The sequence below is a fragment of the Saimiri boliviensis genome, chromosome 6, assembly GCF_048565385.1.
Source record: "Saimiri boliviensis isolate mSaiBol1 chromosome 6, mSaiBol1.pri, whole genome shotgun sequence".
Lineage (NCBI taxonomy): Eukaryota > Metazoa > Chordata > Mammalia > Primates > Cebidae > Saimiri > Saimiri boliviensis.
The window spans coordinates 133524259-133543613 of record NC_133454.1 but is presented as its reverse complement, the minus strand read 5'-3'; the positions used below and the strand labels follow the sequence as shown (position 1 = coordinate 133543613).

The 19355-nt window shown below is 63.7% G+C and overlaps 1 protein-coding gene across 3 annotated transcripts; it reads left to right on the top strand.

The window, feature by feature from the left end:
- The first annotated feature begins 454 nt into the window (after window positions 1-454).
- B4GALNT4 (beta-1,4-N-acetyl-galactosaminyltransferase 4) lies at window positions 455-12082 on the top strand. 3 transcript variants are annotated; one of them, XR_012518238.1, is made up of 21 exons: window positions 455-863; window positions 2787-2983; window positions 3445-3537; window positions 3627-3722; window positions 3804-3894; window positions 3971-4071; window positions 4220-4287; window positions 4656-4734; window positions 5825-5891; window positions 6006-6140; window positions 6210-6319; window positions 6428-6528; window positions 6623-6723; window positions 6792-7647; window positions 9390-9673; window positions 9792-9945; window positions 10029-10101; window positions 10199-10352; window positions 10728-10854; window positions 11043-11175; window positions 11627-11701. XR_012518238.1 is itself a non-coding variant. In XM_074401906.1 (20 exons), the coding sequence occupies exons 1-20, from the start codon at window positions 713-715 to the stop codon at window positions 11754-11756; spliced, it is 3168 nt and encodes a 1055-aa protein (XP_074258007.1). In that variant the 5' UTR covers window positions 460-712; the 3' UTR covers window positions 11757-12082. The 3 variants fall into 3 exon arrangements, 2 of the variants coding, with proteins under 2 accessions (XP_074258007.1, XP_039327382.2); XM_074401906.1 differs by lacking the exon at window positions 11043-11175 and having other exon boundaries at window positions 460-863; window positions 11627-12082; XM_039471448.2 differs by lacking the exon at window positions 11043-11175 and having other exon boundaries at window positions 462-863; window positions 2880-2983; window positions 11627-12082.
- Window positions 12083-19355: the final 7273 nt, after the last annotated feature.

The following is a 19355-nucleotide window of genomic DNA, read 5'->3' as shown; positions in this document are numbered from 1 at the left end:
CCCTCAGGCCGAGATCCCTCAGCGACTCCCACCCCGGGCTGAAGCCCGTGCTTGGGGCCCCCAGCCTCTGTCGCCCGCCCCGTCCCCCCCATTCCCCGCCCCAAGCGCGCGGCTCCCCTCCTCTCCCTTGTCCGTGTCGTCCGCTCCAGTCCGGGTCACGCAGTTTTCAGGACGCTGCCCTGACTCCGGGCCCGGCCGCCCCCCTCCCCCGCGGCCCCCGCGCCTCCCCCCTCCCCCGCGGACCCCGCGCCTCCCAGCCCCCCGCGCGCCGCTCGGTGGCCCAGGTGGATGCGCGCGCCCCGCGCCCCGCGCCCCGCGCCCCGCCCCGCGCGCCGCCATTGGCTCCCCGCGGCCTGGCTCGGCCCGATTGGCTCCGCGCGCGGCCGGGGCCCGATTCGCGGTGGGCAGCTCCGCGGCGCGGATGCTGCTCGGTCCCGCCGCCGCCCAGGAGCGCGGAGCCGGGAGCGGCCGGGCGGGGCCGGGCGGGGGGCACCGCGAGGAGCCGCCCCCGCCGCCCACCCCGGGCCCGCGGCCGAGGGCAGCCTGGGGGTCGCGGCGGCACCGGGCGGCCGCGGGCGGCGGACAAAGGACCATGCGGGGCCGCGGGCGCTGAGCGCGGCGGGGCGGGCCGGGGATGCGGCGCGGGGCGGGCGGGGGCCGGGGGCTGCGGCGGCGCCGCTGAGCTGGGCCGGGGTCGGGCGCGGCGGCCGCGATGCCGTGGCTGCCGGTGAAGAAGCTCCGCAAGCAGGTGAAGCTGCTGCTGCTGCTGCTGCTGCTGAGCTGCGCCGCGTGGCTCACCTACCTGCACCTGGGCCTGGTGCGCCAGGGCCGCGCGCTGCGCCAGCGCCTGGGCGACGGGCGAGGTACGCGCGGGGGGCGCGGGCGGCGCGGGCGGCGGGGCCCGGGTCTCGGGTCTCCCCCTTCACGCGGGTCTCGGCTGGGCCCGACCCGCCCAGAGCCCCCGCCCGCCGTCCCCACCTCTGCGATTTGGGGGGAGGGGGCGCGGCTCGGCTCGGCCCGGACGCCCGATGACGTCGGCGGTGACGCGCGCGACCCTCTCTGGGAGGGTCCCTGACTCCGGGTTCTGGCCTGGATCCGGCGGTGAGGGGGCTAACGGTGGGCTCCTGGGGAGGCCGCTGCTCCCGGCCCTGCTGAGGCTCCCGAGAGGCCTTCTCAGGCCTGGCCTCTACCACCTGCCCGCCTAGCAGGGCCTCAGTTTCCCCGCGTGCTGGGGGCCGGGGCACGGCAAAGTGGCCGGTGCAGCTGGGACTCTTCCGGGTGGGGGTGCCCTCAGTGAACTGTGCCACGGTTCTGGGGATCCAGGTGTGGGGATGGGCCCAGCCTGGGGAGCCTGCGGTAAGCTCTCCCAACCCACAAACAAAGCAGATCGTCGCGTGGGCCAGCTGGGGAGGGCCTCTTGGAGATGGTGATCTTTGGGGATCATTACACCTTTGGGGGGAAAGAGAATTCCAGACAGGAAGGCGCAGATGAAAGCTGGGGTGGGGAGGGGGGAAGGAGGGGCAGATTGCCCCCTCCCGGAGGAGGGAGGGAAGTACCCGTCCCCAGAGTGGGAGAGACCCCAGCGGGCTGCCTCTGAGCCTCTCCAGGGACCGGGGTGTCCTGGAAGGGCAGAACAGTGACACCAGCTGGGGACACCTGGGCCCCTCTACCTGCCAGAGCCCCTCTGTCTTCTCTTCCTGCGCTGGGATGCCCGGCCCCGCACAGGCCAAGGGTCTGGTTCTTGTCCCAACCCACATACCTCGCGGCTGCCACACCCTCAAGAGACCCCCCTGATCCTGCTGAATCCCTAAAAGAAGCCCCAACCCAGCTATCAGCAGACAGGGCAGGGTCCACAGCTGACCCAGAGACATGGAACAAAACCACCACCACCACCACCCCACCACCCCCGCAGGCGCCTCTGGTTTTCTGAGCAGCCAGGGGTCTAAGCCCAAATTAGCAGGGTGGAGGCAGAGGAACCCCTCTTCCAAGGGCCCCTTGAGGCCAGGCCAGCTCTGGCCCACAACACCTGTACCACTTGCTGTGCTTGAGGCCAGGGCCACGAGCAAATGAGCCCGACAGTGCCCGGGAGAGACAGACCCTACCCAGGTCTGCTGCCTGGGGACCTCTCCACGGCGCCTGCACTCAAGCCTGGGCAGGCCTTTGTGCTCCAGCCCTCTCCACCTCCTGGACCTCCCTAAGCTCAGGACCTAGACATCCTCACTGCGGCCCCAGGGGGCCCTGAGCATCTAAAGGGAGGCTTTGCGTCACCCTAGTTCTGCCTGTCCTGCCCCTCCTGGTCCTCCTGCCCAAGGACACTCAATCCAGGGCCACGCCTGGGCTTCAGCATCCGTGCCTGTCTCTCAATCCAGACTTGGAGAGCTCAGATCCTTCCAGAGAGGCAGTGCCGGCTTTCCTTTCCACAGTGTCTGGCACTAAGCTTGAGTTCCCAGTTCTGGAAAGGGAGGCAGACGTGGATACTCCAGCACACAGAAAGGCTGAGAGTGCAGGGCAGTCCTGGGGTCTTCCTGGAGGCAGACCCACCGACAGGAAAGGCCAGATGGGAGTGCATTTGGGTGCCTACACACGCCAGCTGGCGCACCCGGCTTTCCTCCTTCACACCAGCTGCAGGATGGGAAAAGCCTGGTGGAGGGCTAGGGCCAGGCCACCCCACCGGAGGTGAGGTGTAGAAGAAGCTGCCTCGCTGTGGGGTGGGTCATCCCGTGGCACAGGAAGCAGATGGGAAGGAGAGGCTTTAGCACGGACACCACCTCCCTGTCCTGCTCCAGCCATGTGGGTCCCTGCCCTGCTGACCCCAGCGGCAAGTAGAATGGCCTTGGAGAGAGCCGAGGCCCCAGACAGACCTCATGTGCCACCTGCAGACGGCGAGAAGCTGACCAGTGTGACCGACGGCCGGGGCGTCCACGCTGTGCCATCTACACAGAGGGCGGAGGACTCCAGCGAGAGCCGTGAAGAGGAGCAGGTGGTAAGCAGGGCCTTGGAAAGAACGGGTGTGCATAAGCTCACAAGACCCCGAAGCCACTCGTGTGTTGGTGGCTTGAGAACCTGTCCATTCTGGAGGGTGCAGTGGGGGAGGGGGGGCAGGGGCAGAAGGCACAGGACATGTGGGTGGTGGGCGCGTCACGGCTCATCTGTGTGTGCTCCAGCACCAGGCATCCTGTCCGAAGCTGTCTCGGGGCTGCAGCAGGTGCATAAACGTGCTGGCGGGCAGTGTGTGGGACAGCCAAGCACCTTCCTGGGCTGGAGTGACCAGGGTGTCTGAGTGTGTGCCAAGCGCCATGCTTCAGGCTTTGCATGGCTGCAGGCTCTCGGGCATCTAGGGCCGTGTGGCTACAGTTGAAAGGGGTCCTTGTGAAGGTCCAGCTTGGGGTGTGTGACCCCTTCCCTGCTCTGCGCCCTGACCCTGCTGCTTTTTCTCCCTTGCAGCCCGAAGGTCGGGACCCAAACATGCTGTTTCCTGGGGGGGCCTGGAGGCTGCCACTGAACTTCACCCATCAGACACCCCCATGGCGGGAGGAGGTGAGCTTGCTTGGCCTGCCGTGGGCTGGGAGGCAGGGCGGGGGCTGGGGCGGCGGGCCGTGCAGTGGGTAAGTCCCTCGCATCCCCAGTACAAGGGGCAGGTGAATCTACACGTGTTTGAGGACTGGTGTGGGGGCGCCGTGGGCCACCTGAGAAGGAACCTGCACTTCCCGCTGTTCCCTCATGTGAGTGCCGGGGTTGGGGGGGTGCAGGGTGGGCGGGGAGAGTGGGGGGCTTCAACAGTAACGGTCGCTGCTCCCCCCAAGACTCGCACCACCGTGAAGAAGCTGGCCGTGTCCCCCAAGTGGAAGAACTATGGACTCCGTATTTTTGGTTTCATCCACCCAGCGAGGGATGGTACGGGGGTGAGGGCGCCCTGGGAGGGGGTGGTGTCCTGAGGCCCCACCCCGCTTAGACCGGTCTTGTGGACTAGGAGACGTCCAGTTTTCTGTGGCCTCAGACGACAACTCGGAGTTCTGGCTGAGCCTGGATGAGAGCCCAGCGGCTGCCCAGCTGGTGGCCTTCGTGGGCAAGGTACCCCTACCCCAGCCCCGTTGTCTTCCTGGGTCTCCTGCAGCTCAGTCACCTGTCCTTCCCGCCTCTTGGGAAGGAGGACCGGATGGGTCTGGTGTCCCCAAGGAGAGAGTGAGCCCCCCACCACCCCTGCTCTGTCACTCTCTAGACTGGCTCTGAGTGGACGGCGCCTGGGGAATTCACCAAGTTCAGCTCACAGGTGTCCAAGCCCAGGCGGTGAGTGATGGGGGTGCATGTGCTCGTGGTGGAAGGGGCTGCCCACTGTCTCCTTATCCTACACACACTTGCACACATGCTGCACAAGCACCCTCCCAGCCCAGCTGCCATCCACCTGAGGGGTGTGGGAGCTCCCCACCCCTTCCCTGGTTCCCCCCCTTCCCTGGTTCCCCACCTCCCTGGCTCCCCCCTTCCCTGGCTCCCCCCATTCTCTGGCTCCCCCCTGCTCCCCCCGTTTCCCTGGCTCCCCAACTTCCCTGGCTCCCTTCTTCCCTGGCTCCCCCACTTCCCTGGCTCCCCTCTTCCCTGGCTCCCCCCTCCCACTTCCTGGACATGGTGGGCTCAGCCCCTTCTCCTCACGTCCCCAGGCTCATGACCTCCCGGAAGTACTACTTTGAGTTGCTGCACAAGCAGGATGACCGTGGCTCGGACCACGTGGAAGTGGGCGTGAGTGTGGCCTCCCAACTCCCCCCACCCCACAGAAGCTTCTGGAGGCTCCACTCCCACCGCCTCCCTGCAGGACAACTGCAGTGGGGTCCCCATCCCAAAGATGCCAAAGCCGTAGGCCTGAGGTCAGGAGGAGGGTCTGCTCTACCCTCTGGGGGGCTCGTGCGCTTGCCTGAGGAGTCACCCTTGAGTGGTCTTGAGAGGACACAGGCGTTCAGTAGAGAGATGTGGGGGCAGAGAATTTGGGGTGCAGTTCACAGCAGGTGAATTCCTGACCACGAGAACAGCGAAGGAAGGACCCAGCAGAGGAACCACATCTTGGGGACTGGGACGGATCTGGGGCCAGGGCAGGCGGGGCCTGGGCGCTCTGGACAGACAGGGCTTTGTCCTGAGAATGAGGCCATCAGATTTGCATTCCCGGAAAAAACCCTGGCCGCAGAATGAGAGAGCCTGGAGGAAGGATTTTTACTGTGGCCTTTGGTCCTTGAACCCAGGGAGGTGGCCGGGACGGATGGAGGAGGGGGAAGGGGTGACAGCAAGGGAGGGCCTGGAGCCTCGTGGGTGTGGGGGGCTGCGCCACGTTGCCTGTGTCTATGTGTATGGGGCACGTTTCACCCCAGCTCAGTTGGACAGAGGGCCCAGGTTGGAGACTGGTGGTTGGGGTGGTCTGTGGAGGCCCCAGGATGAGGTGACAACAGCCCCTGGAGCCCCAACTTGGTGGGGGGGTAGAGAGGTCTAGTGGAGGGGGCGCCAGGCCGGGCCCTTAGAGGCTGGCAGTGACGTCTCTGGGAGTGGGTGGTGTTGGAAGTCACAACCTGAGGCCCAGAGGGTGTCAGGGAGGGAAGAGGAAAGTGAGGAAGGGAGCATGGGGGGTCTGGCCCTGCCCCCGGGGCCACTCAGCTTTCTGGGCCTCCTTCCCCAGCTTCCCTGCTACCCCTTCCTGGAACCCCAGGAACCCTCTGCCGTCTCCCCTCCTGTCTTCTTTAAGGGATTGGTCCTACGAGTCCCCCCGACCCTGAGGCAGGGCAGACCCTTTCCTCCCCGGACCCAGCTACGGCCCTGCCCGACCCCCACCCTCTCTGCCCCACAGTGGCGAGCTTTCCTGCCCGGCCTGAAGTTCGAGGTCATCGGCTCTGCCCACATCTCCCTGTACACAGGTGCAGCAGCCGCCTCTGGGTGGGGGGGTGAGGCCTCTCCAGATGGGCTCTGGGTGTGAGCGGGAAGAGCGGAGGAGGGGGTCCGAGCACACCTGGGAACTGCTCTGCCCCCAGATGAGTCAGCCCTGAAGATGGACCATGTGGCCCACGTCCCCCAGTCTCCAGCCAGCCACGTGGGGGGGCGTGCTCCGCAGGAGGAGAGCAGCGCAGACATGCTGCGGCCAGACCCCAGGGACACCTTCTTCCTGAGTGAGAGGGGGCCCGCGCAGGGTGGGGGGGGTTGCCTGCCCAGCCCCCCTGTGACCGCCCCTCCTGCAGCGCCACGCGTGGAGCCCTCGAGCCTGGAGGACGTGCTGGAGCCCTGTGCCTACGCCCCCACCTACGTGGTCAAGGACTTCCCCATCGCCAGATACCAGGGCCTGCAATTTGTGAGTGCGGCAGGGGACCCTGTCCCGTCCGTCCTGGACTCCACCCAGCCTCGTCCAGCCCCATGGGAGGCCGGCCCTGAGGACCCGCACCCCCACCCCCACCCCCAGGTGTACCTGTCCTTCGTGTACCCCAATGACTACACTCGCCTCACGCACATGGAGACGGACAACAAGTGCTTCTACCGCGAGTCTCCGCTGTACCTGGAGAGGTGGGCGCCGGGGGGCGGCGGGCGGGCGGCGGGGGGCGAGGGGGAGCGGGGCGGGGCTGGGTGGGACTCGGCTCTGATGCCCGCCCCGCCCCAGGTTTGGGTTCTACAAATACATGAAGATGGACAAGGAGGAGGGCGACGGCGACCAAGGGGAGGAGGTGCAGCGCCGAGCCTTCCTCTTCCTCAACCCCGACGGTGAGGGTCCCCAGTGCCCCCGGCCCGCACCCACCGTGCGCGGAGCTTCTAACCCGCGTTTCCCGCAGACTTTCTGGACGACGAGGACGAGGGGGAGCCGCTGGACCGCCTGGAGCCCACGGAGGTGGCCCCGCCCAGGAGCAGCCCCCCGTCCCCCGCCCCGCCGACCCCTCCCGGCCCCCGGGACGACAGGACCCCCAGGCGCTCCCGGGCCCTGAGCTGGGCCGCCCGTCCCCTGCCCCTCTTCTTGGGCCGAGCTCCGCCCCCGCGCCCCGCCGTGGAGCAGCCGCCTAGGACGCCCGGGAAGGTCTACGTGACCAGGGTGCGGCCGGGACAGCGGGCCTCCCCCAGGGCCCCGGCGCCGCGCGCGCCCTGGCCGCCCTTCCCCGGCGTCTTCCTGCGCCCCCGGCCTCTGCCCAGAGTGCAGCTGCGGGCGCCCCCGCGCCCCCCACGGCCCCACGGCCGCAGGACCGGCGGCCCCCAGGCCACAAAGCTGCGGCCTCCAGCCCGGGCGCAGGCCACCCCGGGGGGCCGGGAGAGCCAGGGGCGCACGCTGGGACCTGCGGCGCCCACAGTGGACTCGAACTCGTCCTCCGAAGCACGGCCCGTGACCTCCTTCCTGAGCTTGTCCCAGGTGTCGGGGCCACAGCTGCCGGGGGAGGGCGAAGAGGAGGAGGAGGGGGAGGACGATGGGGCCGCGTCGGAGGCCAGCGAGGAGGCCGCGGGCCCTGCGCTCGGACGCTGGCGTGAGGACGCCATCGACTGGCAGCGCACGTTCAGCGTGGGCGCCGTGGACTTCGAGCTGCTGCGCTCCGACTGGAACGACTTACGGTGCAACGTGTCGGGGAACCTGCAGCTGCCGGAGGCGGAGGCCGTGGACGTGGTGGCCCAGTACATGGAGCGGCTCAACGCGCGCCACGGCGGGTATAGGGGGCGGGACGGCCGCGGGGAGGAGGACCCGGCCAGGGTCTGATGCGCCACCCCCCACCCCAGGGAAGCCCCAGCTTCTGCTCTTCCCTCCTGCTTTCCTGACAGCCCAGGGCACTTGTCTAGCCTCAGGGACCTTCCTGGAGCCCCACCCAGGGCTGAGGTCCCATCCTTGTACCTGTGAACCTGACTTCTGTCACCCTGAAGCCGGGCACAGGGATGATGAGTCCAAGCTGCAGAGATCAGCTGAGTCTCAGCTGCTGGACAGACGGCCTCATCGGGGCCCCAGACCCCTCCTCCTCTCCCCTGGCAGTGCCCCGAGTGTTCCCAGATGCTCAGGGCCTGACTGCAGCGGAGGGTGCAGGGCCTCTGCCCCACGGGCCCCTCTCATCTCCCCAGGAGTCTAGTGCTGTCTCCACTCCATGCGGGCTGCGGGGGCAGGAGTGGGGAGCCTAATTTTGCTCTGGGGAGGTGCTGTGGACCTGCAAGAAGGGGCGGTGTCTCTTGTGCCAGACTTGAAGGCAAAGTAGGAACCACAGTGAGGACGGGCAAAGGCAGGGGCAGAGGATGGAGACAGAGCCGCGCGGGACTTTCTCTTGTGTGTGATGGAAGGTTGTGAGCAGGGTAGGATTCGGCCCGGTTTGGGTGCAGACAGGTGGTGGCTGGCAGCCTGGAGCCCTGGGGGGCGGGCACTGGATTCTAGTTGGCTGCGACGACACGCCTGCCTTTGCAAGGTCTCAGCTTCCTGAGAGCAGCTCATCATCCCAGGGGGGGCCTCATGGGATGGTGATGGTTTCGGCCCCACCTTTGCCCACGTGGATGTGGAGCAACGGTGTAGACACCAAGAGCGTTTGGGGCCAGGGCGTCCCTGACTCTCAGGCCGCAGGGGTGTGGGAAGGACAGGCGTTGGAGGGAGGTCTGGACCCCTTACCGGTCACGCAGGTGGGTGCCCCCGTGAAGGGCACTGACGGCTGAGGGAGGGCATGAGGCCAACTGAAGAGGAACCTTCGTCTAGGGCAGAGTTCTGTTTTCTCCAGATTAGGAGAGCAGGGTGGAGGGAAAGTGAGGTTCCTGGAGGGGCAGGAATGAAGAGGAGGGGGCCAGAAACGGCTTGGGCAGTGCAGCAGCCTCCTCCAGGCAGGGGTGAGGATCCACCCGGAGCTGCTGCCTGGGGAAAGGGGTGCTGTGAAGGCACAGGGGGCTTCTCAGAAGAGGTGACCCAGGGCCTCAAAGAGGAGGGGCTAGGAAGGGTGGGACAAACATCCCAGCTTGAGGCGAGGAGACGGTGGCTGTGCGTGACGAGGAATCTGCTACCCCAGTAAGAAGGGAGGATTGAAGGCCACAGGTTAGAAACTGCTTAAGGTCCTAGATTGCTGGGGAAGTGGCTGGAGCTTGGTCCCACGGGTGGTGGCAAACTCCTGGAGGTTTCTGAGCAAGAGGGTAACTGGACAGGCAGGCATGTTATAAATGTCACCTGGGACGTGAGTGGTGGCCAGGAGGCCTGCTGGGAGTCAGGGTCGGGCCTGGGCTCGGTGCCCCAGGCTTGCCCTGCCCCGGGAGAGAGTGGCTGGAAGGTGGACCTGCCTGCTGGGCCTGCCTGGAGGGGCAGGAGCTGTGCCCAGGAGCTCGCAACCTCCCCACCCCAAGTTAGCTGAGTTTCTGTGGCCAGGGCGGCCCAGAGTCGGGCCTGGGGTGCCGGCTCGAAGCCCTTTTGTGGCGCTGACTACCGCGCCTTGCAGGCACTTCGCGCTTCTGCGCATCGTGAACGTGGAGAAGCGCCGGGATTCGGCGCGAGGGAGCCGCTTCCTGCTGGAGCTGGAGCTGCAGGAGCGCGGGGGTCGCCGGCTGCGACTGTCCGAGTACGTCTTCCTGCGGCTGCCGGGAGCCCGCGTGGGGGACTCAGACGGAGAAAGTCCGGAGCCCGCGCCCGCCGCCTCGGTGCGCCCCGACGGCCGCCCGGAGCTCTGCCGGCCGCTGCGCCTGGCCTGGCGCCAGGACGTGATGGTCCACTTCATCGTGCCAGGTGCGTAGGGTGGGCTGTGGTTCCCAGGAGACCCCACGGGAAGAATGTGACCCTAATGACCAGGAAGGGCGTGGGTGTCAGAGTCGGCTCAGCGCCCCCCCCCCCATTTCTCCTCCAGTGAAAAATCAGGCACGGTGGGTGGCGCAGTTCCTGGCGGACATGGCCGCGCTGCACGCGCGCACCGGGGACTCGCGCTTCAGCATCGTCCTGGTGGATTTCGAGAGCGAGGACATGGACGTGGAGCAGGCCCTGCGCGCGGCGCGCCTGCCCCGGTAACGGCGCGCCTTCCCTCACCCCGGAGGTGGGTTTTCCTGACCCCACCCCGGAGACCCTGCCTGTGACTCCTCCTCTCCAGGTACCAGTACCTGAGACGCACTGGAAACTTCGAGCGCTCCGCGGGGCTGCAGGCAGGAGTGGACGCCGTGGAGGTCCGAGGGCCGGATGGGGTGGGGGGGCAACGTGGGGAGCGGGGAGGAGCGCGCCCTCGGGAGAAGAGGACAGGGCTCAGACCTCCCGCACCCCCAGGACGCCGACAGCATCGTGTTTCTCTGCGACCTCCACATCCACTTCCCACCCAACATCCTGGACGCCATCCGCAAGCACTGTGTGGAGGGCACGCTGGCCTTCGCGCCGGTGGTCATGCGCCTGGGCTGTGGGAGCTCGCCCCGGGACCCCCACGGTGAGGCCCCAAGGGCCCCACCCCGTGATGCCAGGGCTCCCACCAACCGCCAGGGGCAAGTCCTGGCACTTTGGGCCTCTCTCAATCTCCAGGGGAGGCCTGCGAGTCCATCGGTGTCAGTAGGGCCCAGGGCCCCAGTCGCCTGGCACCAGCACACCCAGGGCCACGGTGGGTCCCCAGGAGCCTCCTCCAGTATCCTGCACTTATGCTCAGTGCCCCAGGGTCATGGCGTAGCACCAGGAGACAGACTCCTGGAAGCCCCGGTGGTGACGGGACCCTGCACCCGAGCTCCTCCAGAGGTCTTCTAGAGGCCCTTTGCAGGGGAAGCCTTGCAGGACCGGGTCTGAAGGGCGCCTCTCACTCTCCCCGCCCCAGGTTACTGGGAGGTGAACGGCTTTGGCCTTTTTGGGATCTACAAGTCGGATTTCGACCGGGTCGGAGGCATGAACACTGAGGAGTTCCGAGACCAGTGGGGGGGCGAGGACTGGGAGCTCCTGGACAGGTGACCGCCCCCACTCCTCAGGGAGACAGAGCAGACGCCCGGACCTCTGAGTGGACGGGGAGCGGGCCCTGCGCACCCCCGTGGGCCCCCACCTGCTGAGAGAGCCGGCCCTTCCCCTCTTCCCGGTATCTGTAGGCCCAGCGAGCCCCTCCACCGGCTTCACTCCTGAAACCCTTTCCCACCCTCAGGGTCCTGCAATCTCAGGGACGTCCCTGAACCAGCTCTGCCCCTGATCCTGTGGCCCTGTGGCAGCCCTGAGTCCCCCCCATCCTCCCACTGGGGTCCTGCAGGCTCGAGGCAGTCCTGACACCCCTGAACAAGGTGCTGACCACCTCTCTGCCCCGCCCAGGCCAGGGTCCTGACACCCCCTGCCCCCAGACCAGGGTGCTGACCACCTCTCTGGCCCCGAACCCTAGGATCCTGACCACCTGTCTGCCCCTCCACCAGGATCCTGACCACCTCTCTGTCCCCCCTACCAGGGTCCTTCCTGACCACCTCTCTGTCCCTCCACCAGGATCCTGACCACCTCTCTGTCCCCCCTACCAGGGTCCTTCCTGACCACCTCTCTGCCCCCGCTACCAGGGTCCTGACCACCTCTCTGTCCCCCCACCAGGATCCTGACCACCTCTCTGTCCCCCCACCAGGATCCTGACCACCTCTCTGCCTGCCCCCACCAGGGTCCTGACCACCTCTCTACCCTCCCCCCGCCAGGGTCCTGACCACCTCTCTGCCCCCCCCGGCAGGGTCCTGACCACCTCTCTGCCCCTCACAGGGTCCTGCAGGCAGGGCTGGAGGTGGAGCGGCTACGTCTGAGGAACTTCTTCCACCACTACCACTCCAAGAGGGGCATGTGGAGCGCCCGCAGCAGGAAGGCCTCTCACCCAGGGGTAGGGGCGTCGTGAGGATGGGCAGCCCCTCCCAGCCCCAGTAGGAGGCCCAGGGCAGCTGCTGGGGCCTGTGCTTAGAGCTCGGTCCTGAGGGACCCGGCAGGGCTGGTCAGTGGGTCACAGCCACCACCATGCCTGCCCCTCCTGGCCCATGGGGCCCCCGTGCCAGGCCCACCCCGGAGGGGCAGCTTCACGGCGGATCAGGGCCTGGCCTTGTCTCCACTCTGCGATGATTTCTGTGAAATTTTGCTGTAGCGATGACATTGTTTTCAGGATATCCAAGAGTTCTGTCTGTTCTGTTTTTTATTCAGAATGAAATGAAATATTTTTTTTAGTTCTGACTTGTCCTCTGTGCCTGTTCTCTTGGGAGGTAGAGTCCTCCCGACTGGGGTCCCTGAGCCCGACCTCCTGACTCTCGGCCGCAGCCCTTCCCAACCCACCCTCTCCCACCCCCAAGACCACGAGCCCCTTCCTGCCTGTGAGCCTCTGTGCCCTGGGCCCTGGGGGAGGGGCTTCCGAGTCCTTCCTTCCATCCTGAGTCTGTGGGACCCGTGCCCACTGATAGCAGACGTCGATAGTACTGGGGCGAGGAATGAGCAGTCACCGCCCCGCTGGCCTTCATTCTGCAGTAAGAATTGGGGTGTCAGTCCCACCCCAGCCTCCTCTAGAGTGGAGGCGCCGTCTGCACCCAGGTGGGGCATGTGCTGGGGTTGGGGGTGATCAGGCAGGACTCCGGGCTGCCAGAAACCGAAACCCAACTCAAGCTGGTGAAGCTGTCAGGGGCCTGTGTGACTGTGGTAAGTGCAAGGCCAGAGTCAGCAGGGCACCAGAGGCTTGACCCAGAGACCGGTCGAGGCTGCTCCACCGTGTCCCCCCTCTGCCCGGGGTCCCAGCACAGCCCTAGCCTGGGCCCGGTCTTGGGAGGGAGGCGGTCCCCTGCAGCGATGACTGCCTAAGTTCCTTATGGCTGCCGTAGCAAATCGGCACCACTGGAGTGCTTTAAAACACACTTTTATTATCTTACAGTTCTGGAGATAAAAAGTCCTAGGGTTAAGCCTGGCACAGTGGCTCCTGCCTGTCATCGCAGCACTTTGGGAGGCTGAAGTGGCTGGAGCCCCAGACGTGGTGGTGTGCACCTGTGGTCCCAGCTACTTGGGAGGCTGAGGCAGGAGGATCACCTGAGCCTGGGAGGTCGGGGCTGCAATGAGCTGTGATTGCACTGCTGCGCTCTACCCTGGGAAACACAGCAAGGCCCTGTCTTAGGAAAAAAATGTCCTAAAATTAAGGTGTCAGCAGGGCTGGTCCCTTCTGGAGAAGGTGTGGGGCTGTTGCCTTGCCTTGCGCAGCTTCTCAAGGCCGCCTGGATTTCAGCAGCTCGGTCTCTCTCTCTCCCTCTCTCTCATCTCCTTCTGTGACTCTGACCCTGCTGCCCCCTCTTATGAGGACCCCTGTGATTACACTGGGCCCACCCAGTGAGCCCACAGTAAGCTCCCCATCACACCCGTCACTGGATCTGTCAGCAAAGGCCCTTTGCCACGACGGCAGCACTCACAGGTGCTGGGGCAGGCCCGTCTCTAGGGGCCACTCTCCTTCCTACCTCCTCGTTCACACTGGGCGGGAAAATAGCTCAGACGCCCAGCAGCCAAAATTGTCCTCTGAAGACGCACCCAGATTGTCCTGAGGTCACCGCTTACCCTGCACGCAGGGCGGGAGGCGGTGCCGGAGGAGGAACCGGGAGGACCTGCCCAGCCCCCAGAGCAGCATCCAGCCCCCCGCGGTGGCTGCACAGGTCCCGCCGGTCCGCAGGGGAGAGGAGCCCCAGGGCGGGGGGACCGGCCGGCCACGCACGCGCCTGTGGGCCACGCGATGACCAGCCATCCGGCCCACTGTGCCCTGTGCACCTAGTCCAGATGGAACCATCCCCACGCGCCAGTGTGTCCCGGCAAGAGAGCTACCATTGGATTTAACGATCCGCGCTACCCCGAGAGAATTAGGAAAGGAGAGAAGAACCCTGAGCCACAGGCAGGGGAAGCCTGCACATCACAGGGAATGAACCCTGGAAAACAAGGAGGTCAGACAATTCCACGTGTTCCAGACGATACTCACGGCGTAATTTAATGCACTTAGCAAGGATTCATCACACACTCACTGCGTCACTCACTGAGGAAAAGCAGTGAGCAGAACAGACAAAAACGGCTGCCCACATGGAGCTTACACTCTAATGTGGGGGGAGGGGCGCACGACACGCCATAAATAAAACGTCTGTATACAGCTGGCGGCAAGCACAGCAGAGGGACAGGGAGCCCGGCGAGGCAGCGGCCCATGTGAGTGCGGCCGCGTTTCTAAGTCGGGTGGTCGGAAGGACCCAGTCTGAGAAGGTGAAGCGGCCCAGGATGCAGGCTGGAGGGACAGGGGCCAGCGGTGCGTGTGAGGACATTTCTTAAAAATCAGCAACGACCTGGCCGGGTGCGGTGGCTCACGCCTGTCATCCCAGCACTTTGGGAGGCCGAGGCGGGTGGATCACGAGGTCAAGAGCTCGAGACCATCCTGGTCAACAAGGTGAAACCCCGTCTCTACTAAAAATACAAAAAATTAGCTGGGCGTGGTGGCGCGTGCCTGTAATCCCAGCTAGTCAGGAGGCTGAGGCAGGAGAATTGCGTGAACCCAGGAGGCGGAGGTTGCGGAGAGCCGAGATCGCGCCATTGCACTCCAGCCTGGGTAACAGAGGAGACTCCGTCTCAAAAAAAAAAAAAAAAAAAAAAGAAAATCAATGATGAGGCCGGGGGTGGCGGCTCACACCTGTAATATCAGCACTCCAGGAGGCGGAGGCAGGATGATGTCAGCAGCAGCCATCCAGAGTGGTCACCGGCCGCCATGGGGAGGCATGGCCGGGCCTCCCACTCCACGGCACAGGCAGGAGCCCCACCCTCCCGGGCACTGGTTTCATTGTGTGCACCCCAGCATTCCTGTGCTTTTGGGGACCCCCCACCCCCTGTAGGCTTGGAAGTACCTGCTCCCACTGCAGAGCCTGGCGCTCCGGGTAGCTGGAGTCCGGGCCTGCAGTCCACTCCCAGAGGTGCCCCCCTGACATGGTTGTGAGCCAGGTGAGGGGCAGCCTGGGGCCACTGAGCGCTGGGACCACAGGAGGAACTCACAGTGACATCACCTCTGCCCGGTGCCGTCCTGGGCCCTGTGAGGGCCTGGAGCCCCCGCCTCAGGCTGCAAGGTGGCAGACGGGGCAGCAGGATGGCAGCAGTGGGCCCCTGTGCCCCATGTCCCCAGGGCAGCCGACGGTGCCACCCCACACTCGCATGGCTGGGAAGGACCCACTCCCAGGCCTGGAGCCCCCACCACAGCCTCAACCTCCCTTCCTGCTGTGAGCACCTGGCCAAGACAGCTGGGACCCACGGGACCAGCCCCGAAGCGCTGCGTTCTCTGCTCTGGGTTCGGCAGGGCAGGAGCTCCCCGGGTGCAGCTGCTGCCATCCAGGTTGTGGCTGTGGGCCCAGGCCTCCTGGTGGTCTTGGGGGCCAGTGAGGGCCGCCCCATCACCACAGACTCGGGAGCCTGCTGCCCGCCTCTCCCTGGTCCTGGTACCCACGCCGATCTTGGAGCGGGGTTGAGGCCAAGCCCTGGTGCTGTTGCAGCCCAGCTGGGCGTGGGCACCCTCAGAGCAGTGCTGACGCCCCAGTCCCCTCCCACCTCAGCCCTCCAGACGGCGGGCCCCACCGAGTGCAGGAGGGAGGCCGAGGTGGGGCGGGAGCAGCTCAGAGCTGCTCTGTGGGAACCCCTTGGCACAAGCAGCCTGGGCACCACGCGGGAGGCACACAGGCTCCCAGGAGGGAAGGAGCAGGTCCCCGGTGAGGCCCCACCTTCAAGCTAGGGTGGGCCTGAAGGCTGGGGGCCAGGCTGTCGGTCCCAAGGACCAGAGTGGGGACCTGTGGTGCCTTTTCTGGGCCCACCCATGGCTGCCCATGGGCCAATTGGCACGCATTTCCCCCCCCATCTGAGGCCCATAAAAGCCCCAGCCTCCGCAGAGAAGACAGAATGACCAGCTGCAGAGAGGAGCTACCCTCTGTCCTGAAGGTGAACACCCGCTGTGATGACCCGCCTGGAGGGAGGAGCCGCTCACTCCTGGCCTCCTCTGCTGGCGCCTCTGAGCTGCTCTAACGCTGAGTAAAGCTGCTCTTCATCTTGCTCACCCTCCACTTATCTGTGTACCACAGAGGTTTCTGGCCAGAAAAGTAGCACCTCGGATAGCCTGTAACGTGTTGGGGGGCTCGTCTGGGACCTGGGGAAGGGTGAGTAAAAGCGGGTCTTCTCTGTCCTTTTCTCCTGGTCCCTAAACTCCACGGTAACTCACATGAAAGGAAAACGCCAGGCCTCTGCCAACCAGTTGAAAGTGACCAGTGCAGCTGCCAGACTTACCACGCGGAGGACGGGCTTGCTGGGGGGAGCTGTCCAGCCCTCGTCACCCTCGGGTGTTGGGAATGTTGGCTTTGCTCCAATCTCCAACCGTTTCCTTCATGGAGGGCTACCGGTCACACGGGACCAGAGGCGGTCCCAGAGCAACTGAGGGCATCTGGCCGAGGTCACCCCCTGGTGTTATCCAAAGGCCCCCCGACTAGCTCCAGACCCCAGCCTCCCATTCGGGTGTTGGCATGAGGACCTGCACTCTTCCCTGCCATTCCTTTCTTCTTCCTTTTGTGGCTGTCATGGTTCCCAGCTCTTCTCTATACAGAGGCTTAAATATGAAGTATGTTGTTGCAAACCAGAAATATGATTGGGTAGAATGAGCATTTGGCTTAGTCCTGAAAACCGTAAAATGGAAGGTTAAGAGTACCACAGTGTGCCTTGGCATCTGTACGGAAATTTGTGGCAAAAATATTCCTGTCATTTCCTTGGTTGCCAGCTGGGTGCCAAGCACCTTCAGACTCCGAAGAGAAGCCTGGTCTGAGGAGGGAAGGTTTTCTACAGACGTGACGGCCAATGTCCCACGTGCACAGGCCTCCTTTGCCTTGCAGGGTAACTCGGACCTCTGTCTACGCTGTAGAATTGATCCAGCCCTCCCAGTGGCCACCTCAGGAGAGGCTACAAGAGGCAATCCCAGGGAAACAGAACCAAACCACAGAGGCACCTGCAGGGGGGCAATCTAACCCTCTGCTGCTCCCGGTCCAGGCTCCCTCTCAAGCCTTCCCCAGCGTAGAAATCCTCATTACAGGCAGTTCCCAGTCCACTTAAGGGCGATCTTGGCTCGTTTTCAGATGGTCCTGACAGATATATAGAGGCTTCCCAGAACTTAACCCAAGTATTTGAGCTCTCCTGGAAGGAGGTCATGTTATTTTTGAATCCAACCCTGACCACCCTGCAGGTGGCAGAGAATTCAGGGGATGAGCTTATATAGGGCCAGGGAAGAGGATACGCTTTATCCAGCTGGAAGAAGAGCAGTACCATTGGAGGATCCTAAATTCAACCCCAGTGATGAAAGTGGAGAATGGAGGATGAAACACCTTCAGGCGCGCGTACTGGAGGGCTTGTGAGGGAATGGGACGAGGCCTCTGCATTGCGCCGGGCTATCCATGGTGGGGCAGGGATGGGACGGAGGCACACTGCCTTCCTGGGGGGGTGGAGGGGCCTTGGTGAAGTGTGCCTCGCTGTCTCCTGATTCGGTCAAAGAACAGCTCATCTTAGGAGATGAGGGGGATGAGTTTATTGCACAGGCAGCTCCTGATGTCAGCAGCGGGGTAAGGAAATGGGCTGTGGGACCAGATGGTACTTTGGAGGGCGTCCTGGGAGTGGTCACTTCAGATTTTTGCAGTGGGGACTGGCAGGAAGTCCAGAAAAGAGAGGGGAAGTGTGGGAAAAAGGCAGAGGCTCCAATAGCTGCCTTGCCGGCTCACGGACCCCAGAATCCTGGGGTACACCTGCTGCCTGCTGCAAATGCATTGGGCCAGGGCACTTCAGGAGGGACTTTCCAGACAGCTGGGGGAGGCCACCTTGACCCTGCCCAGTTTTCGACAGGGACCACTGGAGGGCAGCCTGTCCCTGGAGATGTGGGTCACGTGGTCTAGGGCCGGTCTCCCAAATGGTACAGCAGGACTGATGGGTCCTGGGGCTCCTCTCCGCACCTCCAGTAGTCTAGACCACCACTGCTATCCAGAGGCTCCAGGTGATCCTGGGGGTCGAGGGAAGGAGGATGGACTCCTTCTGGACTCCAGAGTGGGCCTTTCAGTTCTCCTCTCCACTCTGGGCGCCCCCATCTCTTGGCACAACTGTAAGTGGTATCTTAGGTCCCCTTTCTCCACCGTGTCGGGAGTCAACACAGTCCTGTGAGTACAGGGAACTTTCCTATGCAAGGGGTTAGCTTCTTGTCCTTTTAGGAGGCATCTTCTCAGGCCAGTTCCCCAGTTCCGGGGACTTGCTTCCTCCACCTTGTTTGAGCAGGTCCTGGCCCCACAGCTCCACCTGTTTATAATAAGGAAGCAACGGAGGGGCTGCCCCCACCTGTTAGTAGCTGCAATTCAGTGAGGGCCACTTGGGACTAATTTAATGAGTCCATATACCCTCCCGAGGCACCTTTTTATCCCAAACTTCAGTTTGAAGTCCCACAATGGAGCCCTAGACCTGAAGGAGATGACAGCAGGAGTCAAGGGGCACGGCCCAGGTGAGCATGACTGACCCTGACAATGAGGCCCTCCTGCTTCATGGATGGAGGTCATGCTCACATCCACGGCACAGATAAGGTCTAGGGAACTCGGAGGTTACTCACAGTGGGAGCCTTAGGCACCACACAGATGAGCGTGAATATCCCTGCTGGCTATACCTCCCCGCTTCATGGGTGAAGGCTGAACTTGCACCAATGGTCAGCACCTGCACTGGTTGCTGGCACTCAGGGACATAATGTTGGAAGAAGAAAAAGGCATGCCTTTTCCTCCTCTCCGTCACATACCCTGGGTATTAGCTGGAAAGAGAGGGGAACACAGGGTTGCCTTTTTCCCCTCTTTCCAGATGGGTAACCAATCATTTTCAGCCTGCATTCCTCACGTGCACCTAAAATCACTAGAATTCATTTGACCCTCAGACTCTGAAGAAAGAAAAAGGCTTTTTCCTTTTTTCCTCTTCTGTCCTCTCTTCACGGATGGGTAGTCACATCTCTGTGCCACAGGACACTCCCCTCGGGTACATTCCACAAACTGGGAAGAGTTTTGTTTTCCCAGACATTAAACTGCTTGGAAATCCCTTGAGGAGGAATGACTTCTCTGTCCACTCCCCCTTCACAGGACTCCAAGGTCAACAGAGCTCTACGGCTTGGGGGAACGGAACCCAGATGCCTGGCATGCCAGCAAAAGGGTAAAGATTCTTACCAGTCACACTCTGGCTTCTCTTTCTCTGTGCAAACTGACCGTGGGAATGGCAAAAACTAAAAATAAATAAAAATAAATAAAATAAAATAAATCACTATATTCTCTACCCCTCCATGAGTTCAAAAGCCAGAAGTATTGGCCACTTGGCATGACTGAGGTCAGGTAATAAAACATATCAAAGGACTTTTTAGAAAAGGAATGCTAGGGTTAAAAGTTAGCTTAATTAAAAGTGGATATCCATGGATATCCAA

Excerpts from the sequence above, each read along its gene's own strand:
- B4GALNT4 (XM_074401906.1), top strand. The coding sequence starts at position 713 with ATGCCGTGGCTGCCGGTGAAGAAGCTCCGCAAGCAGGTGAAGCTGCTG. Across the intron at positions 6,724-6,791 it reads CCTCTTCCTCAACCCCGACG|ACTTTCTGGACGACGAGGAC; the intron begins GTGAGGGTCCCC and ends CGTTTCCCGCAG. Across the intron at positions 10,855-11,626 it reads GACTGGGAGCTCCTGGACAG|GGTCCTGCAGGCAGGGCTGG; the intron begins GTGACCGCCCCC and ends TGCCCCTCACAG.